This window comes from Rhinolophus ferrumequinum, chromosome 11, assembly GCF_004115265.2.
Source record: "Rhinolophus ferrumequinum isolate MPI-CBG mRhiFer1 chromosome 11, mRhiFer1_v1.p, whole genome shotgun sequence".
In the NCBI taxonomy this organism is placed as follows: domain Eukaryota; kingdom Metazoa; phylum Chordata; class Mammalia; order Chiroptera; family Rhinolophidae; genus Rhinolophus; species Rhinolophus ferrumequinum.
The window spans coordinates 45,336,558-45,364,057 of record NC_046294.1 but is presented as its reverse complement, the minus strand read 5'-3'; the positions used below and the strand labels follow the sequence as shown (position 1 = coordinate 45,364,057).

At 48.5% G+C, this 27,500-nt stretch overlaps 1 protein-coding gene across 1 annotated transcript; it reads right to left on the bottom strand.

Annotated features, from left to right (window-relative positions):
- Window positions 1-945: 945 nt before the first annotated feature.
- Window positions 946-27,265, bottom strand: TRIM3 (tripartite motif containing 3). Its single transcript, XM_033119964.1, is given in 13 exon segments — window positions 946-1,520; window positions 1,633-1,701; window positions 1,703-1,774; window positions 2,725-2,795; window positions 3,069-3,237; window positions 3,423-3,590; window positions 8,505-8,608; window positions 8,714-9,446; window positions 9,720-9,900; window positions 10,071-10,222; window positions 10,450-10,681; window positions 19,227-19,391; window positions 27,127-27,265. Coding segments are annotated over 12 exon segments (2,235 nt in total). The 5' UTR covers window positions 19,358-19,391; window positions 27,127-27,265; the 3' UTR covers window positions 946-1,367.
- Window positions 27,266-27,500: the final 235 nt, after the last annotated feature.

The following is a 27,500-nucleotide window of genomic DNA, read 5'->3' as shown; positions in this document are numbered from 1 at the left end:
TGCGACTTCCGTTTGGTCCATGTGGGACCCCCTTGACCTCTGCGAAGCCCCATGGTCTTCCACAGGGCCACGGGCAAGCCCTCGTATCCTAGCCCTGGAGTCATGCTATACCAGGACAGTGCCTCGAGCTTTCCCATGACCACCTGTAACCAATCTTCACAGATCCGTGATTCCCCAAACCTCACTGAGGACCTTCCCCGCCAGTCACCAGGCTAGGTGCAAGGGGCGTAAAAATAAGTGCTACAACGTACCAGTTAGGAGTACAGCATCTATAGATTCAAGTCTGGGCTCTGCTCTTCATCAGCAATATGCCCTATTTCCCTGAGCCTCAGCCTTTTGTAGAGCGGGAAAACCCTAGTCCCTATCTCCCCAGTCACTGCATGCTGATTGTAAATATCTCTGGAAACAGCAGCCAAACCCTGGCAGAGTAGAGCTCAGAGCGGGTGTTAGGACCCACATTCCACTGTGGGAAAAGGGATGCAATCTTGGAATGGAGAGGAGGATGAAGCCCTGGAGAGGGCTCCAGGGCTTCGGGACCGAGCTCTAACACTGCCATGGAGTCTCCCCCACCCAGTTCCCACCTGGGCTAGCCCCAGGTCCCTTACCTAGACCTGGGCCTCAAAGACTGCTGTCATACCCTGAAATGTTCTCCCTGCAGCTGCTGGCTGTGTTCAGGGCAAGGTTCATTTCCCCCCAACTCTTCTCAGTCTCAGGGCAAACAGCCAAAGCACTTACTATTTCTGCAGACGATGCAGGACCTGGGGATGGGGATTTGGCAGGTGGCTCAGGGTCCCAGGGGTTCACTCTCTCTTGCTCTCCTCTCCTGAAGATTGAAAACATCAGGACCCATTTGGGAATCTGGGTCCCCTGCTTGCCTCTCTTTTATTCCAGAGCTAGTTCCACCATCCCATCTCCTCACAGCCCCACCCACAAGAAAGCAACAAAAACACTTGGCGAACACATTTATTTAATATGGGGGGTGGGGTATTGCTGTCTCTGTCATTGTATATGGGGGCAGTAGGGAGACAACCAGAGGGACTTCTGCCCTGGAGTAAGAGGCTGTTCTGGCCCCAGGCTGGGGGGTGGGGAGCAGACTGAGGGGACAAAGGAGACGTGTAAGGGGGTAGGGTGAAGCTCTGCACACGTCCTTGGGACCACAGTCCAGGCCCACCCAGTCACCAAAGCAAGAACCGAATAAATAAAGTGCAACCGTGGGGTTGGGAGACGGGAAGAGGGAGGGCACTGGGCGCACCCACGCCCACAGCCCACATTCAGTGCTGCCAAGTCTGGCCCAACGCCAGGCCAGACCCTCCTGTCCAATCACCCCTATGTCCATCCCTCCATGAGCCAGCAGGGCCCCTGTGAAGCTACTGGAGGTAGCGATAGGCCTTAAAGCAGTGGTTGCCAGCATCGGCCACCACCACGTGGCCATCCGACGTCAGTGCCAGGCCCTGCGGGCCGTACAGTGGCTCTGCAGACGTGTTGATGTAGGACAGGAAGGAGCCAGAGCTGTCAAAAACCTGGGGAATGAGTGGAGAACGAGGGAGAGTTGAGATCAAGAGACGAGAGGCATTTCGGGGGGTGGATGTGCCTGGGCACAGCAGGAAGCCTCGGTCCCTGGGCCTTGCTCACCTGGATGCGGCTGTTCCCCCAGTCGGCCACGATGATGTTCCCATTGGAGTCCACAGCTACTCCGGTGGGGGGCGTTGAACTGCCCATTGCCCTCGCCGTGGGAGCCAAACTTGAAGAGGAACTCTCCGTCGGCACTGTATACCTGACAGGGCGAAGGGCTGGGGACTGGGGACCTGGCCTCAGGCAGAGGGCAAGGCCTCAGAAGAGGATGCGTTGAAGCCCCAGGGCTGAGGGTCCCCAGATCTGCTGCTACCGACCAATTCTTCCCAGGTTTCACAGTCACGCACTCGACTGCCTCCTAGACACCTCTACTTGATGTCTCACTAACAGCCCACCTTCCCTGGGAAAGCAGTTCCGAGTTCTCTTTCTCGGTGACTGGCAGCACCCATTTGTCCATCAGTCACTCTTGACTCCACCTTCTCCTCTGTTTGGCAGCCAGTGAATTAACACAACCACTGATTCTATCTTAAATCTGTACCCTAGGTATATATTGCCACTGCAATGGTCCTTATCTAGATTATTGCAAAAGACTGACCTTCCTGCTACTAGCCTTGCCTCGGCCAGAGTGATCTAGGACCCACAGGACTGTATCACCCCCTTATCCGCAATCCTGCAGTGACACCCCATAGCTCTTAGGAAGACAGCAAGCCTTGTAAAGGGCACACAAGCCTCATCCTTACAAATCCAGTCTGAACTATTTGTAGTTTCTTGAACACACCATAAGGCTTCCCACCCCCAGTTCTTCGCTCCTCCAGTCCCCTTTGCCTCAAATCCTCTCCTCCTTCTCTACCTTCTGGTTAATTCCCCCGGTGCTTCAGGTCATGCTCAGTCTCACTTGTGTTAAATGCTTCTGCTATGCCCTCGCACAGTTCCCTGAACTTCCTTATCACAGAATTTATCCTATTGCAATATGCTTGTTACCTCTTCCCTACTAGACTATAACCAAGAAGACAGGGAAAGTATTTGCTTTATTCATCACTGTATCCCCAGCTTCTAGTATAGTGCCTGGGTCAAAGCAGCCATGGCATAAATGTTCACTGTTCAACTGAATGATCTCAAGGGGGAGAGAAAGAGGTGAGGGAGGACACTGACCTTCACTGAATGGTTATGGAAATCCGTCACTACAATCTCATTCTTGTTGTTCACAGCCACAAAATGGGGCCCTGAAAATACAAAGTGGTCTTCAGGGAAGCCAGCTGGGACACTGAGAGGAATGGGGAAGAACATCTGGGATGAAAAAGCTGGGGTGTTAGGAGAGGGGTAGAGTCTCTGGAGCTGAGATAAATGGTCTCTGGGATGACGGTGCTAGGCACAGTGAACGGAAGGGGTCTTCTAGGGCCAAGATACAGGAGGAGGGGTCTTTAGAGCTGGGGTCGACAGGGGGGGTTCTCTGGGAATGGGGTATAAGAATACATCTCTGAGTTGTCCTCCAATACCTGCAAAGTGGCGATCAGTGGCCCCACGGCCCCCAAAACGGCCAACCAGCTTGCCATTGGGTTGGAAGGTGAAGACGCAACAAGACTTGTTGTCGACCACAATGATATGTCCATTTCGGTCTACGGCCACCCCCTTGGGGCCCATGAGGCGGCCAGCTCCAATCTTGGTCTGGAGAAAGGGATACCCATTAGGGGCTTTAGCCAGCCTGGTGGGGAGAGTAGTCCCAGCCTCGCACCAAAGCAGAACCTTGCGCTGGGAATGGACCAGTCAGGCTCTGACCACCAGGAGGCACTAGAATTGTCACCTCAGCTAGTCACCAGGGCTGCAGAGTGTAGTGACAGTAAGGCTCTCACCTTGAACTTGCCCTCAGGGGAGAAGATGCTGACCCAACGGTTGTCATAGTCTGCCACGATAATGTCTCCGTTGGTGTCCACTGCCACACCTGTAGGGCGCTGTAACTGCCCAGGCGAGCGCCCTCGGACCCCAAAGCGGAACTTGAACTGGCCTTCATTGGAGAAAACCTGGAGCAGCGGATCAAGGGAGGAAGAGGGGAGGAGGGGAGAGATTGTGGGCACAGAGGGAAGGGAGCAGGATCCTGAGGGAGGAAACCCCCCATTCACTCGTCATTCAACAAGCACTTACTGACACCATGTGAGGGGCACAGAGAAGAATCAGACATGGCAGACCTTATGGGACACGTAGCAGAGATGTGAATGGGATTGTAAGAAAATCAAGAGGGTGAGGGGGAGTGGTCAGAAACGGCTCCAAGAGAAGATGACATCTGAGCTAATAGCCAAAAAGGATGCAAGAGACGAACTGGAGTTGACCAGTCAAGAAGGAGGAAGAAAGGCATTTAAGCAGAGTATGTAAAAGGCACAGAGTCCAATATGGGTCCTGCCTGTCCAATGTGGCTGGACTGCGGGGTGCACTCTTGTGAATGACAGGAGCCAGGTTTTATCCTGGGTGTAACGAGGGTTCACTGAAAATTTCTGAGCAGGGGCGTGACAAAAAGAGATTTGCTTTGGTGGTGTGGTAAGAAATCTATTTGGTCTTTGTCCTCAGTGCCTGGCACAGAGCTCCTCAAAGCCCTGGAATTTTCTGAGTGATAGGAGTGTCTTGTCATTCATAAGGCGCCTCCTCTGAGCTTTGGCTATGCCAGTGACGTTGGGTGGGGCCCCTAGACGGCCTCGGGATGGGGCTGGTCATCAGAGAGACCAAAGGATTAAAGGGCTGGGACTTTCAGCCCTAGCCACTAACCTCTGGAAACTGTGTGTGTGTGTGTGTGTGTGTGTGCGCGCGCGCGTGCACAGATTAAGCTCTGTAAAAACTCTTGAAGAAGGTTTGACAAGCTTCTGGGCTGCCACCAGGAGGATGGTGCACCCCAGTTCCACAGGGACTGAAGCCCCTGCACTAGGGACTCTCCAGGCCTCGCCCTAGGTACCTCTTCATCTGGTTGCTCATCTGTATCCTTTATCAAATCCTGTAAAGTGGTAAACGTAGGTAAATGTTTCTCTGAGTTCTGCGAGCCACTCTAGCTAATTAATCAAAGAGGTGGTGTGAGAACTTCCAATTTATAGCTGTTCGGTCAGAAATATAGGTGACAACCTGGACTTGCAATCGACGTCTGAAGTGGGGGCAGTCTTTTGGGACTAAGCTCTTTTCCTGCGAGATGTGACGCTATCTCCAGATAGGCAGTGTCAGAATTGAGTTAAATTTGTAGGACACCTGGTCAGTGTCCACTGAAAATTGGAGAATTGCATGGTGGTATTGGGAAAAAACACATTATAGCCTCTAAGAAAGAGCACTAGGGCTACAGGGAAGAATCGAGACTAGAAGCTAGCCGACCAGTCAGAGGCTGCTGCAGCAGTCCAGGTGAGAAATGAAGACTCGGACCAGGGCACTTGCTGGAGGGCAGCAGATGGACTCAAGTGACATATAGGAGGTCGACTCAACGAGGTTTAGTAGCAAACAAGAAAGGGGTGGGGAAGGAAGGAAATGGACAAGGAGTAGCCCATCGAGGCTATAGAACTGACAAGGTAACCTTCCTCCTGGTCAGTGAATCTCTCAACCTCTCGCCTTCTCCTACTTCCTCCACCTTAGCAGCCCAACATGCTCAGATCTCCCCACCCTAAAAGCATTTGCTTTAATGCTCCTTTCCTCTACAGCTAAGCCTTCTTGCTTCTCCTTCACAGCCAAGACATCACTCACTGCATAAGTCTCACACACTGCTTTGTTATAGGCTCTAGGGACACAAAATGAATCAGAGCCAGGAGCAGTCTTGGAGAACTCAAGTTCTGGGCCTTGGCTTTGCTCTTTGATCCAGAGCTGCTCCATTCTTAGTAATCTGAGCCTCCTGGCCCACCCCATCCCCATCTTTTAGGCCTGCAGGGACTGTATGAACTGGTTCCACCAACAGACATCACTCTCTCCTGATGCAGACCTTCCACTATGCCATCACCCATTCTAACCTGATCCCCTGTGGTGTGACAGCACCTACCGGCATGAGAAGGGAGGCACCACGGGCTAAAAAGTTGATGTGAGAGAAACTAAAAGATACCACCAGATCAGCAGTGAGGTCATGCACCTGCCTCCTCCAGCCTGAGCAGCTCAGTTTGCAGCTCAAAACTGATGAGGCTTGGGGTGGGGGGATGTCTTGCTCTTCCTGTCCTATCCTACCCCACCCCTTACATCTGGACAACTTCTGTTCATCTTTCGATTCTCAGAATTTCCAGGTCACTTCTTCAGAGAAGACTTTAATGACCAACTCCACCCCTGAATCGATGTATATACATACTGTTAAGTCTCCATAATATACGCTTTATAACTCACTTCATAATGACTGTCACTTCTGTAACTAAATAACCACTAAACATCTTTGTCCTCTTCTAAACATGTAAGTTCTATGTGGGGCAGGAGCTGTGTCTGTTGTTTATTGCTGCATTTGCAGTACTGATATAGCAACTTGCACACAGCAGACATTCAACGAATGAATGGATTCCTCAGCTCAATCTCAGACCATAAATCGACATCTCCACTTGGATGCCATACAATGAGCTCCAACTCAACACGTGCAAAAGTGAATTCATCAACTTATACCTAGACTTGCTCCTGAATGGCAATACCACCTACCAGTGCACCAAGTCCTGCCATTCCTGATCCCTCCCTCTCCCTTGACATCCAATGGTTCATCAAAACTTTCCATATTTGCTTCCTTAACATCTCTAGAATCTGTTGGTGCTTAACATCTCTCCCCTACACCATAGTAGCACTAAGTAACTTCAGGATCGGAGTCTAATGGAGGAGAGAGACTAAAACAAAACAAAACAAAACAAAACAAAACAAAACAGAGATTCCAGTAAAGTACGAAAAGTGTTATAGCAAAAGGCTGAGGCAGCCCAGAGGAAAATGTGATTGATATTCTGCTTGAAGGACATGAGCAAGTTTTTATAGAAGAGCTGATAAAATTTCTGGACTAACACAATTACACAAATTGTCAAATCAAATTCTTCATTCAGCCTCCACCATAGACAGATCCAAAGGAGGAGAAGTTCATGAGGACCCCAATCCTCATGAATTGAAGGGTGCAGGAGCCCAGCCCATACTAGGGCCTGAGGCCTCCAGAGTAAGAGAAGCAGAAACTCAGCTTTGGAATCTGAGAGCCAGGCTCCGAGCAGCTAGGAAGTTGAGTGCAGGTGGGAGTGAGAGCAACGAAGACTGCTGTAGGACTAGCAGGTATTTAGAAAGAAGAGGGGGCTGGGCCAGGCTCTCCCTCTCAATTCCCCACCCGGAAACAGTGGGCAAGCACAGCCCCTCATTGGGGAGACAACGTAGCATGTGAGCATCGTGTGTATGCACCCCAGGGAAGGTTTCCCAAATCTCAACTTGGTGCCAGAAAGTATCCCTGGCATAAGGAGGAGGAAGCATGTTAGAGGTGGAGGGAGTGACTGAGTAGGGCCTCACCACCACCCCTCTCCGTGTTCATCCCATCTCCTCCTCACTATCCAGGCTGGGTCCAAATCCCTCCCTGTGCTAACCTGGGCCTCTCCATTCCCCCACTCCTAGGAATAAGGTGGGAATAAAGGTGGCCTGGACAGGACTGGGAATATAGTCATGGAAGAGTTCCTGGTACCTTCAGCCTGCTAGGTGGAAAGCTGGCGCGAGGGAGGAGCTGATATTGAGGTGACAGACCTTTCACAGAGCTGGATCTGTGACAGGGATAGTCAGGCAGATCAGGAAGAAATTTAAATTTATAGGTGTTGTGCAGGAAGTATCTTCAGGAAAGTTTTGCTACCTGATAAAATGCTCCCAAAAACTGAAGTTCAGGGTAGTTCGAAACAATCCTGTACAGGATACATTCCACAGCATCCTCTCCAAAACCGTTTACAATGTGACCTCAGCTACTTGGCTTTTAATAGTAATCCACCTCCAGCCCTTCTGGGATCCTTCCAGTTCCATGAACAACCTCCTCCAGCACTTTCCCCCCTCCTGGCTTTTGTTTACAGCTTCCACCTGGACAATGATATTTTTAACTAACATGAGAAGGTTCACTAGGTGTCGGGCCCACTACGTGATATCATTTAATGCTCCCAGCAACCCTATGAGGTATTCTTTTCCAAATTTTACACATGAGTTCACTGAAGCTCAGAGAGGTCACATGACTTGTCAGTAAGTGGCAGAGCTAGGATGCAAGCCCAGGTGTCTGGTTTCAGAGCCTGAACTTTTAACTGCTCTGCTGTGTCTACCACACTGAGGTCTGCCACTAGGCTCTGGTTCACTACAACAAATAGAGAGATAAAAACCATATTTTCTGCCTTTCAGGAGCTTGAAGTGTAGCAAAGGCCATGTCCATTTGTGTATCAGAAGCTTTAATTAGGTGTGTGAGGTGCTGGGAGGGCCAGGGGACAGGACCGCCTACATGTGAGGCTTCACTAGTCTAGCCACTGGAAGACACCCCTTTTCACAAGTTACCCCCATTTGAACGTCTAGTCAAGCACATGTTTGCAGAGACCAGTGCAGACAAGCTATATTCTGGAGCCAGGAAGGTATGTTGAAAGATAGCAGGGAGGGCAGAGTCTGCATTCTGATCACGTGGTGGAGAAAAGGCAAGAAAGTAAGCCAGCCAGGTGGAGACTCAAGCCAAGGCAGAGAGGAAGGAATAATGAGCCAGATCTTTGGGGTCCAGGAGAGGGTCTGGCCTGAGCCACCGCCTGGGAGGTAGAGGCTGCCAGCACAGTGAACCCTGGTGCCTAACTGAACGTGTTTCCTGTTGTGGCCAGTGGGAGAGACTGAAAGTGGGTGAGTGAAAGATAGTGCTATGATTTGTGGCACTACCTGTAGAGTTTCATCTTCAAGGAGGTGACCTATACAGTTTTTTTCAGGAGGCTGTAGCTAGAGGACCTCTATTTTGGTGTTGGGAGAGCTAGACAGGCGCTCACCTGAATACATTGGTTGTTGCTGTCTGCTACCACTATGCGGCCACTGCTAGCTGCCGACACACCCTGTAAATTGGTGAATTCCCCTTTCTCCCTTCCACGACTGCCTGTGGGAAAAGGATAGGGGAAACAAAAGAATTCACTGGCACGCCATTCTGATTCTCCCTGCCTGGGCCCCAACCCGCCTGGCTGCGCCCCCCGGCCATCTGTACCGACACGGAAGACAAGCTCATCCTCAATGGGATTGTCCTTCCGCTTGCCGCCTGTGCTGTACATGGAGCTGGGCCTCCGCACCGCCTTCTGGCGCACGTGGCTGCCAGGGCCGCCAGGGGACTTGACGCGGCGCTTGACGTCGTCTGGAGAAGGTGGCAGGTCCCCAGGACGCAGAGCACGCACACGGAAGGGGCTGCCGCGCACGGGCTGGCCGTAGAGCAGCACTGAGAGGAGCAGCTCGCCCTCGGAGCGCGCTGTGTACACCAGCTCGTACGTGCCATTCTTGTGGTCCACCACCGGCACAGGAAGGCGTGTGCCGTCGGGGCCCGTGAGCTCGGCGCGCAGCTCGGCGCTGCCGGTGCGCACCAGCCGCCCATCCTTGTCTTTGGTAGTGACGGTGAGTGAGGCGGGCTGGCCCACCAGCGCCTGACGCAGGCCCTCGCCGGTGGCCACCGTCTCGTGTGCAGTGGCGCTCGTAGTGAGCAGCGCACCCAGGTTGAGCACCGATCGCCGCAGCCCATCGACCTCAAGGACCAGTTCCAGCTGCGCGTTCTCGTGTGGCCGCTCTGGAAAGGCCTGCGACGCCAACGCTGCCAGCCTCTCTCGCATGTGCTTGCGCACCAACAACACCTCCGGGGCCGAGCCCAAGCGCAGGGCTTGCTCCGCAAAGCTGCAGCTACTGCCGATGTGTTCCTGACCCTGGCGCAGTGTGTCTAGCTGGGTCTGCAACACCTGAGGAGGGGTTAGAGGAGGGTTGGGTGAGCAGACTGGTGCAGAGGGGGTCTCTGTAATTCCTGATGAACTTGTAGTACTATAGCATGAAAGATATACTACAAGAGGGGGAGTGTGGACAAGGGACACAGATGCCTGCAGCACCTATGGTGCCATGTCAGGAGGCAGAAAGTATACATGAGGGAAAGGGGTGCACAGGTATGGAAAGCAGGGACATGGAGACAGTAAGGCCGTCTCCCGATGGACGGTGGTAGGGAAGGGTGAAGGACGCACCTTCTGCTTGGCCCCACAAACGGCCTCCAGGTCGCTGACCAGAGCCTGCTTGCGCTGCTGTAACGCTTGCTCCAGGTCCTCGAAGGCTGCGCTGATCTGGGCGAGGGCCTCTGCCTTACGCTCCTGCAGCTGCTGGCTGATGCCCCCCACTAAGGCAATAGCTGCGGACAGCTGTGGCAATCTGGGGAGGGGAAATAGCTCATACTGGGGTGGCTTGAGATACCCTCCAAGAGATCCCCTACCTGAGGTCTCCCTGCCCTAAGAATTTTATCTCCCAGGGTCCCTCCCCTGCCCCTGTTGAGACACCATCCCTGATGGTCCCACCAGCTTAGGTTCCCACCAGGTGCCTACCGGCCGCGCACCGCCTCAAGCTGGCGCTGCAGGGCCGCCTTGTGCTGCTCCACCACGTCACGCAGTAGCACCGTGCCATGCTCCCGATGCTCCCCTGCGCGACACTCCCCGCACATGGCCGTCTCACAGGCCTCACAGTAAAACTCCATCGTCTGGCAGCATAAAGACTTCAGTCAGGCAAACAGCTAGACACCAAACTTTTTTGCCCCTCCCCTCCCCTACCTTCCCCCTTTGCCCCTCACCTTCCAGGTGCACCCCCCCTACCTGGATCACTTATTCAGAGAAATACCCTCTCACCCACAGCCACTCGGCCCCCTCCCCCAACCTCTCTTTCCCCTCCACCCCAAGTCCTGGCCTCACTGGGCCTGCTTGGGCCCACCTTGCCTTCATGGTTGGGGCAGGAGAGGGGGCGGCCAGCCACCGCACTGAGGGGGTGGGGGTCCTCGGGGTCGTGGGCCCCATCAGGTGCCTGTTGCATTGCCTCCATGAGGCTGCTGATGAAGAAGTTATTCTGCAGTGCCGAGACGCCCTGCTCGGGGAGGATGGATGTCTGCCGACACACTGGACAGGACAGCGTCAGGCTCTGGGCAGGGATGTAGTTCTGGAGGCATCTGGCCAGGGAGGAGGCAGAATCAAAGGAAGGACTGGACTCAGAGGAAGGCATCAGTGGTCCCCTCCTCACACCGTTCATGGGTGCTGCCCCTCTCCTCACAGGTGTGCTGTTACACTTCATTTTGAAACCTCCTGGTTGGCACACACATATTACCCTGCCAGCAGGTATAAAAGGCCTCATCTCTTACAACTGAGGAGAAACACATCCCTGACCTTTCTCAGAAGAGCCAACATATCCACATTCCTCACAGTGCGCACAAACACAGGTTCACCTTTCACAGGTGTTTATAAATCCTTCTCATAGAAAATGTGCAGCTAGCCCCCACTTCATTAACTCAGTAAACATTTACTGACTGCCAACTCTTGCCAAATTTGTGCCAAGCTCTGGGGATACAAAGATAAAGCACAGTGTCTACCTCTAAAATACTTCTAGTCGTCTAGGAAGTCAGAAATAGTTTATAGAAGTAAACAGTGTAATGAATAAGTGTGTGCGTCCTAGAGCTAGGCTGCCTGGGTTCAATACCTAGGTTGGTTATCTATTATACTCTGTGACCCCTGACAAATTACTCAACTTTGATAAGCCAAGGATCCTTCCTTTGTAAGATGGAGGCAGTACAGATTTCATAGGGTACTGGAGGATTAAATATAAACGGCTTATATGCCTAACTCCCAGAAAACACTATATATTATAGGCAATGTAATATGAGGAGAATAGTGGATACACTGGTAAGGAAATGTACAGAAGGGGCATTTGCCCAGGATGGGTGGAAAGGGTAGCCAGGAAAGGCATCAGAAGGGGTGATATAAGCTAAATCCTCCTGGATAAATGTTAGCCTGATCAAAGAAAGGTGCAGGGAAAAGAGGAAGAGTGTTCCAGACACAGAGGGCGAACAGAAACAGCACAGTGTGGGTAGGGAATTATAAACAGCTTGATGTGGCTGGAGACCAAGTCCAAGACAAGGAATGGTAAGAAGTCTAGAGGGAGAGGCAGGGGCCAGCTGTGCAGAGCTTCGTGGGCCATACCAAGGAGCTTAAAAGTCATTGCAACAACAAAAGAGCCACAGGAGCATGAGACAGCCAGGTTTACATTCTTCCAAGCTCCACTTCACTGCGTCTGGGTGGAGGGTGAATTTGAATCGGATGAAACAGCAGACAAGGGGTGCTAGCTGTCGTCATCGTCATCATCCAGTTACCATTTATTAAGCACTATGTGCCTGGTGCTGTGCTTTGCACTTATATGTTTATGCAAACAGACTCAAAAAGGGTAAGTGGTCCAACACAATAAAGCTAGTGAGCAATGAAGCCTGGATCCAAATCCAAGGCAAAGCATGTGCTTAACTAACATACTCTTGCAATAGTCCAGGCAAGAGATGAGAAGACCTGGATTCAGAGAGTAGCAGTGTAGACTAAGGTAGAACAAATTTGAGAAGTATTTAAGAAATGCAGCCAGTGGGAGGTGTTGTCTGATTAGATATGGAGAGTGAAGGATGTGTCTTGGTTGACTCCCAGACTCCTGGCTTAGATCACCGAGTGGATAGTGGTGACACTCACTAAGATGAGACTCACAGAAAGAGGAGAGGTTTACAGGGAGGCTCCGCCTTGATCTGGCTGCGTTTTCCGTAACAGGGAACATCCAGCTGGGGAGAAGGCAGGTTAGAGATACACACAAGGATGCCATCGGCATTTCCATGGCCTCTGTACCCATTGCAGAGGATGCGATCAGCCAAGAAAGGGGAGACAGTGATAAGAGCAGGACAGAGCACTCAGCAAATACTGAATGAGGGGAGCAAAGAGAAACAGGCAGAGAGGGTAGGGGGAGAGACAGTGCCAGGGTAGCAAAGTGAGTAGCACAATTCTAGAAGGAGAGAATGAGTAGTCATCAGCGTCAAAAGCAGCTGAGGAGACAGAGAACGTAAGGACTGGGAAATGGCCATCAATTTGGCAAATGTGAGAGTACTTTTGCCTGTAAGGAAAACAGAGCGGATCAGTAGGGGAAGGAAGCTTGACTGTTGCCAGCTGGAGAGTGAATAGGAGGTTGGAAGTTTGAGTAAGAAGAGGGTTGAGGGATTGAATGGCAGGTAAGGGGGACAAAGGCACAAAGGACAATTATTATCTGTTTGTAATGGGACCTTTGAGCATTTTTATACATTGAAGAGCTATTATTGAAGTAGAGATGGAAGAGACTAGAAGACGTGGGACAAGGTCTAGAGGTGGGAGGGAGTGGGTCAGATTGGCCTGAAGAGGAGGCGTGGACCCCATCCTCTAAATGGAGAAGGAAAAGAGAGGTGGATGTATTTGAGCACAGGGGGCAAAGTTAGACTATGCCTAACTTGCCTCAGGCAAGATGAGCTGCTGAGAGTGAAGGAGGGGGCACTGAGGAGCATGAGAGGGCTGGGATTACTCACCAAGGGAGGAGGAGAAGCAGCTTACTAGAAACAGATTGACCGCAGCATGCTAGGAGACAGTGAATTTGTGGAGGGAAGATGTTCCTGGTGCAAACTTGCCCATATCCTCAATCTCTTCGGTTACCGTTCTTTCACACCTCTTGATCTGAACTAATTAGTTTTTATTTATTTAACAAACCCTGTGTGCCAGGTACAATTCTAACTGCTTCACAAATATTAACTTATTTGTGACCTAGTTTCCCCTGCCATCCTCTCAAGTAGAGAGTGGTTTTGGTCTCATACTCCACATTCCTCAGGGCCAGAAGTTGGGGTTGAGTCCTCCCTGCCCCCAACTGGAACATTTCTAAAAGATTTTTCAGTTCCTTGGAAGTTCATGCCTTCTATGCATACCACCCCTTCTTGTTATGGTCTCTGCCGACTTAATGGTTGCTTCCCCATTCACTGAAGCCTTTCTTCTCGCTTACTCTCTTCTTCTGTTACCCTTCCCCTCCTCCCCACTGCCCGCAAAACTCTCTCTCTCTCTCTCTCTCTCTCTCTCTCTCTCTCTCTCTTTCTTGTCATCAGTCCCAGTGACATCTACAAAGTGACCCGTCTACCATCAGGATTTCTTAGTTCCTTGACCTCCTCACCCCCCGTGATCTTTCCCTCCACTTCACCTCAGCTGTCCACTCCCGTGCTCCCACCACCACCCATACATGTCCCATCACCTGTCACTGCATCAGCTCTGAAATCTGCATTTCAACCATTCCACTCCGTTTCCTTGAAGCTCTCTTCCCAGCTCACTGACTCTGGTGTTTCCCCTGCAAAATACCTTCAAACTCATCAAGACCTCCTTCCTATTTGTTGAGCATACCTGGCTTTAGCTTCCTAACTGGTTTCCTGTTTCCACTCTCGCTTCTCAACACTCCATTCTTAACATAGCAGCCAGAGTGAGCTTTAAAAATCTAATTATGTCACATTATTTCCCTGCTAATAAATAAATAAATAAATAAAAAATAAAATCCTCCAATGGTTTCCCATTGCATTTAGAATAAAATCCAAACACTTTCCTAAAACTGCCAAGCTCCCCCATGAACTGTCTGTCCTCTTTTGGACCTCACTGCATCCTACTTTCCTCCTCAGTCAGCCACACTGGCTTCTTTTCTTGTCTCTGAACATGCCCATTTACTCCTCCTTTAAAGCCTTTGCATTGAACTTTGCAAAAATTTTCCGATTACCTGGAACAATCTGCACATGTCTGCTTCCTTCTCATCCTCAGGTGTCAGGTCAAATATCACCTCCTCATGGAAGCCTTCCCTGATGATTCAATGTAGAACAGAGTCCCTAGCCCAATCACCCCAACTTACTCCCTGTTTATTTCCTGCAAAACACTTAGCACAAGCTGTGACTTGCCTGTTTGATCATTTTCTTTTTCACTGTCTATTACTGCCCACTAGAACCTAAGTTCTTAAGAGCAGAGACCAAAAGATAAATGAGTACGAGTAGTAGTTAAGAGCTCTGCAGAATACTATAATACAAACAATTATACTCCAACAAATTAGAAAACCTAGAAGAAATGGATAAATTCCTAAAAACACATGACCTTCCAAGGTTAAATTATGAAGAAATAAAAAAATCTGAATAGACTTATTACAAGTAATGAAATTGAGTCAGTAATTTAAAAACTCCCAAAAAACAAAAGTGCAGAACCAGGTGAATTCTACCACAGATTTAAAGAAGAGTTAATACCTATCCTTCTCAAATTATTCCAAAAAATTAAAGAGGAAGAAAATGTTTCTAAACTCATTTTATGAGGCCAGCATTACTCTGATACCAAAACCAAACTTGAGACCTCACAAAGAAAGAAAATCACAGGCCAATATCCCTGATGAGTACAGATGCGAAAATCCTCAGCAAAACATTAGCAACCCAAATTTAAAAACACATTAAAAGGATAATACATCATGATCAAGTGAAATTTATTCCAGAGATGCAAGGATAGTTTAACATCTGCAACTCAGTCAACGCAAGACACCACGTTAACAAGATGAAGGATAAAAATCACTTGATCATCTCAATGGACGCAGAAAAAGCATCTGACAAAATTCAACATCCATTTATGATAAAAAGTCTTAACAAAGTTGGGGTAGACAGGACATACCTCAACATAATGAAGGCCATACATGTACGACAAGCTCACCACTAACATCATACTCAATGGTGAAAAGCTAAGTTTTTCCTCTAAGATCAGGAATAAGACAAGGATAAGGATGCCCACTTTCACCACTTGGATTCAACATAGTATTGGAAGTCCTAGCCACAGAAATTAGGCAAGAAAAATAAATAAAAGGCATCCAAATTGGAAAGAAAGGAGTAAAACTGTCAATATTTGCAGATGACATGATATTATATATAGAAAACCCTAAAGACCACCAGGAAACTATTAGAAGTAATAAATTCAGTAAAGTACTAGGATACAAAATTAAAATAGAGAAATTGGTTGTATTTCTATATACTAATAATAAGCTATCAGAAAGAGAAATTAAGAAAACAATCCTACTTACAATTACATGAAAAAGAATAAAATAGCTAGGATTAAATTTAACCAAGGAGGTTAAAGACTGTACTCTGAAAACTGTAAGACAATGATGAAAGAAACTGAAGACAACACAAATAAATGGAAAGGTATACTGTGCTCATGAATTGGAATAATATTGTTGAAATGTACATTCTACTAAAAGCAATCTACAGATTCAATGCAATCGCTATCAAAATGTTAATGGCATTTTTTCACAGAACTAGAACAAAGAATCCTAAAATTTGTATGGAACCACAAAACAGCCAAAGCAATCTTGAGAAAGAACAAAGCTCCCTGATTTCAAACTATACTACAAAGCTATAGTAATCAAAACAGTATGACACTGGCATGAAAACAAACACATAGATCAATGGAACAGGATATAGAGCCCAGAAATAAACCCATGCCTACATGGTCAATTAATCTATGACAAAGAAGGCAAGAATATACAATAGGGGAGAGGCAGTCTCTTCAATAAACGGTATTGGGAAAACTGGACATCTACATGCAAAAGAATGAAACTAGATAACTATCTTAAACCATATACAAAAATAAATTCAAAATGAATTAAAGACTTGAATACAAGACCAAAAACTATAAAACTCCTAGAAGAAAACAAAGTCAGTAAGCTTTTTGACACTGGTCTTAGCAATATTTTTTGGACGAATCGCAAGAAAGGATAACAAATGCAATAATAAACAAATAGGATAACATCAAACTAAAAAGTTTTGCACAGTGAAGTTAACCATCAACAATACAAAAAGGCAATCTAGGGAAAGAAAGAAGATATGTGCAAATTATACATCTGATACAGGGTGAATATCTAAAATATATAAACAACTTACACATCTTAATATCAAAAAAAAACAAACAACCCTATCAAAAATGGGCGGAGTACTTGAATAGACATTTTTCCAAAGAAGACATACAGATGGCCAACAGGCACATGAAAAGATGCTCAACATCGCTAATCATCAAGGAAATGCAAATCAAAACCACAAGTTATCACTTCACAATTGTAAGAATGGCTATTATCAAAAAGACAAAAAACAAGTGTTGATGAGGGTGTGGAGAATAGGAAACCCTCCTACACTGTTGGTGGGAATGTAAATTGGTGCAGCCACTATAGAAAACATGGGCGTTCCTCAAAAAAATTAAAGAAAGAACTACCATACAATCCAGCAATTCCATTTCTGTGTATTTATCAGAAGATAAGGAAAACACTAATTTGAAGAGATATACGCACCCCTAGGTTCACTGCAGTATTATTTAAAATAGTCAAGATATGGAAGTAACCTAAGTGTCCATCGATAGATGAACGGATAAAGAAGATGTAGGGCATATGTGTGTGTGTGTGTGTGTGTGTGTGTGTACATACACATATACATATATTTTGTATAATACACACAATCACACATACACATATACACACAATGGAATATTACTCAGCCATAAAAAAGAAAGAAATCTTGCCATTTTTGAAAATATGGATGGACATAGAGAATATTATGCTAAGTGAAATAAGTCAGACAGAGAAAGACAAATACCTTATGATTTCACTTATATGTGAATCTAAAACAAAACAAAACAAACAAACAAAACAAAACAGAAACACGCTCATAGATACAGCAAACAAACTGGTGGTTACCAGAGTGTGGAGGAGTTAGGGGTGGGTGGGTAAAATTGATGAAGCGAATTAAGAGGGACAAACGTTCAATTATAAAATAAGCAAGTGATGGGGATGTAATATACACCATAGGGAATATAGTCAATAATACTGTAATAACTTTGTACGGTGACAGTAATTATATTTAAAGTGGGGATCATTTCGCAATCAATATAAATATCGAATCACGATGATATACACCTGAAATTAATAGGATAATATATGTCAATTACATATCAATAAACAAAAAAAGAGTGAAGGTTCTGCAGTCAAACCTGGATTCAGACCTCGACTATTTACTTGCTGTGGAAACATTTCTTAATTACTTAATGACTCTGAACCCTAGTTTCCGCCTCTCTAAAACGGGGATAATAAAGTATCTGTTGTGAAGATTAAGTATAATAAATCAATACATGTAAACCACTTTGCCAGTCCCGGAAAATCATAATCAATCAATACATGGGAGCTATTATTATAATTTCTCAGGCACTGATTTTCTCCAGGAGTGCTCAGTGATCTGAGCATAGCAGAAGGTGTAGAGACATCTAACTAATCTAGCACTGAGCTTAGAAAAGGACAAAGATGTGAGGGACTGTGGGAGCCAGTCAGATGGACAGCCGTAGGACCCAGAATAGGTAGGAAAAAAAGGGTGGGCAGGATGCATCTGGTGGCAGGGAGAAAAGGGAGTAGTCGAGGGGGCTGGATATCTAGATGCAGTCAAAGCTGGTATAGTGGGAGTGGGGTAATGGGAGCCAGGAATGGGATCCTGGAGTTTAAACAATACCACCAAGACAAAGTGGTATTATTCTGGCCGATGACCACCAAGAGCATTGCTGGAAAGTGTATGACTGAGGTGACGTGGAGGATAGCCCCGGAGAGACCGTCAAGAACCAAGAGGCATAAGTGTGTAATGAAGTCACCCAGGTTGATGGAAGACCTTACAAAAGGCAGGAAGGCTGAAACTGTTTCCAGCTGATGAAGAGGAAAGAGCAATAGAGCTGGAATCTTAAAGAACAGGGCTGGAAGGTAAGCAGAGTCCCTAAGGCAGAGCCAGGTGTCAGTGAAGGCAGGAAGCAGAGGGAAGGCTTCAATGGAACAATGGTGAGAGGACCTAGGGACCAGGCCACTCAAGACAGAGCAATGAGGAATGAGGGCAGAGAGAAATTGTCCAAATACAGATGCGATCATATTTAAAACCCTGCAAAAATTTCATGTGGTTCTCTGGGTAAAGGCAAAATTCCCTAGGTAACAGGTCCACAAAGCTCCACGTGGTCTGGCCTCGACCTTCCTCTCCAGTTTCATCCCTTGCCACTCTCAATCACACGAGCACTGCTGGGGTTCCTCTAGGCCCTGACCTGCCACAGTCCCTCAGGCCACATGGCCTTTTCCCACGTTCTTCCTTCTGTCTGGAATGCTCTTACCACTCCCTTCACGTAGTTAACGCCTACTCAGCCTCTAGATCACACCTCAAGGAAGCCTTCCCTGATTCTCCAAACTGTAAGATCCTATACGCTAAGCTCTCATAGCTTAGCACTTTATTAGCAGCACTTATTAAGGGTGTGATATTATATTACCTGCAGTCTGGCTGTATGATTATTTGATACTTTTTCCTTCACAAACTCTTCTGGTTGAGAGTCTCAGCTCTGTCTGATTTCTCTGGTGCTGTCGAAGGCTGTTAGGGTTTGGGAAGGGGCAAAGAAGGTCCTATTCTGGGCAGGGACCATGGCCCAGTGTTAGGAGCTTCTGGTCCTCTCATGGGTTCTGGTACCAAACCCTTATCTCCTGTAGGTTGGGGTTCACCTGCTCCCCTGCGTGCGTACACAGATTTCCCTCACCTCTTATAGACTTAGACTTGTCACTCCCCACTTGAGGGGGCCTACAAGGTCTTTATCCCTTGTTGTATCCAAACCCCTCACCTCTCACAGAAGGTATGCAGGCAAGGCAGAACCTTGGGGCACCGGTAACGATCCAGGCAGATGCTGCACACCAGGAACTGCTTGTCCATAGGCTGGACCTCCGGGCCAGGGCTCTCCTCCCTCTTCGCCATGGTGTCCACGATGGCTCCTGCCACTCACAGCAGCCTGTGTAAGGAGAGATGGTCAGCACCTGGGAAGTCAGCACCCCCTCTCCCTGCCTGTCCCCACCACTCAAATCCCCTGCAGAGAACGAGCTCCACTGCCTTCCTGCCAGGGGCAGGACAGGCAGTGATGCGGACGGAGCAGGCTCAAGTCGATTGGCTGAGTGACCCCTGAGCATGCTGCTCCAGTTAAGAGCACAGACTCGAGGTTAGATTAGGTTTCAAACCCAGTTCAGCCTCTTACCAGCTATGTGACCTTGGACAATTCATACAACCTCTCTGAGCCTCAGTGTCCTAATTTGCAATTATGGGAATAACAATCCCTACATGGAAATGACAATCCTCAAATGGTTGTTTTGAGAATTTGCAATAGTGAATGTGAAGTGCAGGGTACAAGGATGCCCACTCTCACCGACACACCCATCCTTCATCACCTCTGTCTCCCCCAAAGCCCCCTCCAGGAGACCTTCCTGATGGAGTGTCTCTCCTCTGACTTCCTACAGCCCTCCTACCTATGCCCTGACCCACCTCTCAGCACAACTGCCTGGGATTGCATTCTTTTCCACATCCAATCAGTATCCAGCTCTGTGGATTCTGCCTCCCAAATATCTTATCCCCTTTTCTTCAACTGTACAGTTACTGCCCCAAATTCAGGTCACCACCAACTCTCGCCTATGATAACAGCAACAGCCTTCTAACTGGTATCCTTCTCCCTTGTGCTTCTCATCCATTCCCCGTGTAGTTAGAACGAAGCTTCTAAAACACAGATTCCATCTTGTCACTAACTCCCTGTTTAAATGTCCTTCAATGGTTATCTACTGTCCAGAGGGCAAAGCCCAAACTCCTTCAACTGGCCAACAAGGCTTAGCGTTGCCCATACCTCCCTCTACAACCTCATGTCTCATGATTCTATGATCAGTCACACTGGTTTCTCTTTAGTTCCTGAAAAACTTCTTGTTCTCTTTTGCTTCTGGGCAGTCACACATTCTGTTCTCTCTACCTGAGATCCTCTTCCAAGACCCCCTTTGCCTGGCTGACTCCTACTTATCTTTCAGGTCACCATGGAAACGTCACTTCCTCCAGAAGGCCCTCCCTGATTTCCTGAAGTCTGGGTTAGTTGTTCCATCTTTGTGTCTCACTGCACCCTGTATTTATCCTAGCCCTTATATGCTATACTACAATTTTCCTGTTACTTCTCTGCTTCCTCCACTGTATGCAGAGTTCTTGAGGGCAGGCATTATACATATATATTTTTTTTATTTCTAGCACTTAGCACAGAGCCTGACAGAGGATCAATCTATACTTATTGAATTAATTCAGTAATACAACAAATATTTATTATGTGCCTACTTTGTACAGGCACTGGGTAGTGATAAACAAAACAGATACGGTCACTGTCCCTGTGTTAGGGAGATGGTGACAGGTATTTTTAAAGTAAATAAATACATAATTACAAACTAGGAGAGGGGAGTGCCATAAAGAAGAAAAGGATGCTATGAGAAAGAACATTTTCTTGATTGGGTGATCAGGGAAGGCCTCTCCAAGCAGGTAACTTTTCAGCCAAGCTCAAAGCGATGGGAAGAAAATAGTAGGGATGAGGGTGGGGATATTAGAGAATGAGGGAGGGAAATCATTCTAGGTTAAAGGAATAGCATGAATGCAAGTTGTTAGACAGAGGGCTCACTGAGAACCCGAAAGGACCATGTGGTTAGAGGAAAGTGAATAAAAGGCAAGAGGTGAGTTTGAGAAGGTAGACTGAAATGAGATCAAGAAATACCTTGATGTTAAGAATCTAGATTTTCTCCTAAATTGGGAGGGAAATGATGCAATTTACAAAAAATAAAAGTAAATTAAAAAGCTACTTTGGCAACTATGAGAATTGAAGAGATAGAAGCAGGGAGACCAGTTAGGAGCCTACCCCCTTTCTTCAGTAAGATGATGGTGGGTATTAGCAGAGCTATAGATAAGAGGGTGGATTGATTTCAGAAATACTCATGAGGCTGAATCAAAAGGACATGATGACGGACTGGATGTGACAGGCGAAAAAGGATGTTAATAGTGACTCCCAGGTTTCTCCCTTGAGCAAACGGCGGGCCATGCACAGAGATGGTGAAAGCTGAGAAGCTGATTTGGGGCACTTCATTTTAAGCACGCTAAGTTTGAGGTGTCTTTGTGATATCCAGGTAGAGATGTCAAGTAAGGAACATAGGAGCTCCAGGGAGAGGTTTGGGCTGGTTATTGATTTAGAAGCACTAGCATATTAATGGCACTTAAAGCAACAAGAATGGATGAGACCGCCTAGGGACAGACAGTGGAGAGCAAAGGAGAACGCAGAACAACGGGAGGAAAACCAAGGGAGTGTGGGACCAAGGGAATCAAGAGGAGAGAGTGATTCAAGAAAGGAGTGGTGAAGTAAGGTAGACTGAAGCATGTCCACCAGATTTGGCTGTGGTGGAGTGGTAGGGGCAGAAGCCAGGTTACAGTGACTGAAGAATGAGTGGAGATGAAGGAATTAACACAGCTGATGTGGACAATTCACGAGCAAAATCTGGCCATAAAGGAGGCAGAAAGACAGCTGGACTACTTCAAAACAGGCAGTGACTAGGATAGGAGCAAGTCACCACTATCTGTGCCCAGCTAGATGCATCATGGGCTTTTCTAAAGATAATGGGTGAACAAATGCATGCATGCATGCAGTGGGACCAGTCCAGAGACTTCTCCAGGTTTGGGGCGGGGCTGGAAAGGGCTGGGCTGTATGTAACTTATGTGTGAGGGTGGGCATGGCTAGGCTAGAAAGGGCATGCCTGAGAGTATCCTCTCCTGATGTGAGCACTGGGATTCTGCGGTTCTCTCTCCAGAGGTGACGGGTTTGAATCTGGAGACTTAGTACAAGGACAACTTAGCTGGAGGGAGGACAGATTGAGGGTTGGCAGAAGAAATAGGAGGCCGGATCCAAGTTGAAGCTTCTGTCTGGTGAAGGGGAGGGTTGGGAGGAAGAGTAGGAGTGGCCCACTGGGCCCTGCTGGGGCAGCTGATGTCAGACTCCGCCTCTCTCCAAGCCCAAGGGGCTCTCCCAGCCTGTCACACAGGGGCGGAGATTGGGCTACATCCAAGGTCGGACAGCTCCTCCCTCCCTTCCCCTTCCTGCTTCAGTTCCCCCACCCAGACTTGCTAGGCATGCAGCCTCTGAGGCCATACCCCAACCTGGATCACTAAGATTCCCTACTTCTCCTGGGCTCCTACTCCCACCTCTCCTACCCCACTGTGCCCTAAATATCTGGCCCCAAGGTTCTAAAGGTGATGGTTTAAGTGGACTGTTTATCACAGCAGACACTTGGAGGACCTTGAACTCAGAGCTGAGATTTCACCCTTCCCTCAGGTTGTCTCTGTATTCCTTATCCCACCTGTCTTATATGGCTCAGTTCTAAAGGCACCTCAGTGCCTCATTCAGCATTCATTTAACATTTCTGCTAGGTTTGGGGATACAAAGATAAATAGTTGCAGCTCAGCCTTCATGGATTCCACAGCCTAATAGAGATTACTGCAATGCAATATGGTGAAGGCTATGACAGGAAAGCACAGATTGCTCCAGGAGCACAGAAGTCACCTAACCTAGATTTGGGGAGGAGGAGAGGGGTACTGAGTTTGGAGGTCAAGAGAATTCTCCTGAAGAAGGTGTCATTCAAGTGGAGAGCTCCAGGATGAGTGCGAGTTTCTGAGATTCAGTCTCCTTCTGCATCAGGAGACTGAATCATACTCTGGGACAGGGAAGGGCTGAGAAACAAGATGGGGTGGTTGGCAGGAGCTAGATCACACAATGCTTTATTGGCCTTATTAAGAAGTTTAGATTTTACCCTTTCCTGCTAGGGGATTAAGGCTTTACCCAAAGAGCAAAGGAAACCTTTTGGGGGTGGGGTGGAGAGTGCTTAAGTATGAGTGATAGAGCCAAAATAGTAAATTTTTGACTGCTGTGTGGAAACTAGCTTAGAGAGGACACAGGTGGGAAGTCAAGAGACTGCCATGATATTCCAGAGGAGAGATCATGGTGGCCTTGACTAGGGGAGTAGCAAAGGGGAGGATGAGAGAAGGAGATTTCATAGAGAGGAATCAACAGAACTTGATGGCTGGTTAGTTTGATGTGAAGAGTAGAGGGAGAAGAAAGGATTAGAGCTGATCCCTAGTTTTCTGGCTTGGAAACTCTGGAGGAGGAGCAGTTCGGGTAATGAGAGGGTAATAAGTTCAGTGTTTAATAAGATAAATCTGAGGTGCCTATGGGACATTCAAGTGGAGAGGCCCAGCTGGCAGCTGAAAAGATAGGCTAGAGCCTAAGAAAGAGTATGGCCTAGAGATAAGGATTTGGAAGTCCTTGGTGTAGAGATGATGCTTGAAGCCATGGAAGTGGATGACATCACCCCAAGATGGGAAAAGAGAGCCTGTGATTGTGCCCCAAGGAACCTCAACATTTTAGGGATAGGCCCAGGAAACAGAGCCTGCAAAGAAATGGAAAAAGTGTGGCCAGAGAGGCAGGAGAAGCAGGAAAGAGGGAGATTATGAAGGCCAAGGGAGTAGAAAGCTTCATGGACAAGGGAATGATCCCACTGTGAAATGCTGCAGAAAGGTCCCACGATCTAAAGCCCAGGAGAGGCTGTCATCAACCTCAGGGAGTGTGGTTTCCAGGGGCTGGAGGAGAAGAAGCCAGATCCAGGGGGCTGAGGAGGAAGTTGATTGTGAGCAAATGACGACGGCCAGTGCTGACTCCACCAGATCCTTAACATCTGCCAAGGACGTGTTTCAAGGCTTTTCAGTTTCTCCAAATTCTCAACCAGCATCTAATTTCCCCCATGACTTCCTCCTGCAACCTCACGTGAGTCCCAGATTTACATAGCTGTGAGTGGAGGTAGATGACCAAAGAATTGTTAAAAAGTGGATGCAAGAGAGCTAGGCTCACTTGCTTTCTAAAATGACTCACTCCTGTTCACTAGCCTCCAAGTGTATTTGATTATTTGAGGCCTCAACAAAATGACAAATGACTGCAGGTTACAGTCTTCGGGGTTTCTCTGGAACAGATTAAGCCTAAGAGGAGGTAAAGTCCTCAAAGCCAAGGAATCCTTTCAATAAGATTGGCAAGGAAGAAAAGTGATGACATTCACAGTACCACCTCCCCCACCACTGCCAGACTGAGTAGGTGAAAGAACCATTTGATCAGTTGATCAACATATCAATCAAACTTCCCTGGGCACACTCTGGACCAGACCCTTCAACTGGGAACTAGAGATGCAAAACTGAGACACACGCCCTGTCCTTCACAAGCTTTCAGACTAATGTGGGAAACAGACATGGAATGTGAAAAGTGTCATGATATTGATATATTTAAACTGCTATGGCATCAAAGAGGAGGAAGTATCTAAGTCAAAAGGTGGTGGAAGAGAATGAAGAGGCCTCCAGAGGAAGGGATACATAAGCTGGCTCTTGAGGGACAAATAGGAGTTTGATAGGTACATTGGGAAAACTGACTGAAGGAACAGAAGCATGAAAAATTAAGAAACGTGGACCAGTTAAGCAAGAGCACGACTCAAAAGGACAGAGGCTGTACTTGATGCTTTCAAAATCACTGGATGCAAGTTCTCCACTTGCTCCCTGGCTGCTCTTTCAGTGCCCATTCCTTAAATGTTTAGTTCCCCAGGGCTTTGTTCTAAGGCCTCTTCTCTCACTTTCAAACTCTGCTGGGGAAATCTCATCATCTCCTGGGGTTTCAGTTACCATCCGCTGGCTAATGACCCTCAAAGTCTTATCTCCCGTGCAGAAAACTTCCTTGAACCCCAGACCTGTACATCCAACTGTATCTTGAAACCTCTATAAGGAAGATGCATGGAGACTAGTCTAAAAGTGAATTCATTTCCCCCTAACCTGCTCTTCCTGCTGTGTTTCTCATCTCAATAAAAGGTACCACCATCCATCTAACCACACCAGCTAGAATCCTGGGAATTTTCTCAATTCCTCCTCTTCTTTCACCTTTTAGATACAAGCTATGATTCTTTATCCTTGATTCTGCCTCTAAAATGTGTCTAGGTTAAAAAAGGTCAGGAGATCTAGGAGCTAGTTCTGACTGTCACTTATTTCACTAACGCAAGGTAAGACTCTGGGCAAGTTCCTACTTTATCCCCTTTATGTAAATTGGAGGTGGTGTCTTTTTGTTCCCCAAGTCTGAGATTCTTAAGGTTCTCTTTCCAGGCAAAGGTTCCTATAGATTGTAGTATGTACCCATGCTTAAACTTCAAATTGTACGGCCTTGAGGATTTGATTGCTGGTTTCCACGGTAAGGCTAGGTGTGTTAGAGGGTAGCTGCAGTTGCCCCCACCTCCCTTCTAAAATAAATGTGTGCTCAGTTACCCATGATGCTCCCTCTGGGTACTCTATTTCAGCCGTACAGTTTTGCTGTTTTTCTGAACACAGGCTGTACTATCCCAACTATGGGCCTTTGCTCAAGCTTTTTTCTCAGCAAGAATGTCATTGTCCCCTAAGTGGCTGAGGCAGTACCTGGCACACAGAGGGTGTTCAGTATATGTTGGTGACAGGAGAGACATTTTTTAAATCACTGCAGTTCCCTCTCACTAGACAGACAGGCAAAAGCAAAGGCAATAACAAGATAAGTGAACAAAGCTCCAAGGAAAAAGACCTCCACTTAACATAAAGCTTTCCCACAGCATAAGGTAATAAGTGCTCTGTCACCGGAGGCATGCAAGCCAAGAGAGGCAGGGCACCTGTCAAGCCTGCAGCTCTGATTCCAATTCTGCAGCAAATCAGAGCCCTGCTTAGGGAATGAATGGGCACTAGAGAGCTCGACAGACACACAGGGAGACCTGTGAAAAAAGACCTCTACACCTGCTCCAACCTCCCAGATTTTATCTTCCTACCGGGGCCAATCCTGGGTTCATGCTGTCCACATGAGAGACCCCCACACCAGGAACAAGCCCAGGGCCTGCTTTCAGTCAGAATGACCTCCCTGGGGTGCAGCGTGCACCTCCAACCTGCAACCATCTGTCCCTGCAGGTTTGCTGCCCAGGATCTGTAGCCAAGTCCAGAAGGAAGGAGGCCAGACCAGGGGAGGGGCCTGGGGTCCTCTAGGCAAGGCCCAAGCTGCAGGGGAACCAAGGGGGGTCATTTCCTACAAGAAACAGCCTCTGGATGAGGTTTCCTGACCACGGAGCAGCACTAGAGAAGGAAAGAGTGTCCTCCATCCTGGCTAGTGGGCCTCTTAGTGCCTGAGGAGGATGGAGGGGGGAGCAAGAGGTGGAAGTGTCTGCACCAGGGAGTAAGGAACCCTTTAGACAAGCCGGGCCACAAGATTCCAGAGTCCCACTCAGCAACCCACCCGCCCTCCCCGCCCCCCCTCCACACACACACCGTCACCCTCGGCCGCAGCGTTCGACACCCTCCACTAACATACACAAGCTCCTAAACCCAGCGCTTCTCCAAGGAACCATCACCCATCCACCCGCGTCTCCCCCCTCAAACATGGACCTCACGTGAGCAGCCACAGCCCGAAGAATCCCCCCACTGCTCTCACGGACATGGACACGCCTCACGTGGACAGAGACAGGCACAGATTCTGAAAAGCATCTGTACCCCCACGCATAGACGGACCCTCGGACAGACACACGGCCGCTCGGACCCGGTGGCCCCGGACCAGGGAAGACAGGGATACAAACGCACCCCTGGGGGCCGCCCGTCGCACTCACCGCGGCGGAGCAGGATGGGAGGGCCACGGCCCGGACTGCGGCCACTCCGAGGGGCCCGCGGCGCTGCCCCCGCTGCCAGCGCCCGTCCGCCCGGCCCTGCCCGCGGCGCCGCCCCACGTCCAGCGCCTCCGCCTGTCCTCGCGCGGCGCCGCCGCCGCCGGACCCCGCCGCACAGGCCGGAGGGAGGGGCCGGGGCGGGGCTGAGGACCAGCCGCGGGAGGAGGTGGCTCGAGAACCGAAGACCCACCTCCGTTCTGCCCTCCGCTGCGCAGGCCCCGCCCTCCCTGCCCGGGCTGCAGCGCTCCCCACACCCACCCCCCTGAGGCTCTGGCAGGAGCTGCCTTAGCGTGCAGGCCAGGGAACCCGTGAGCCTG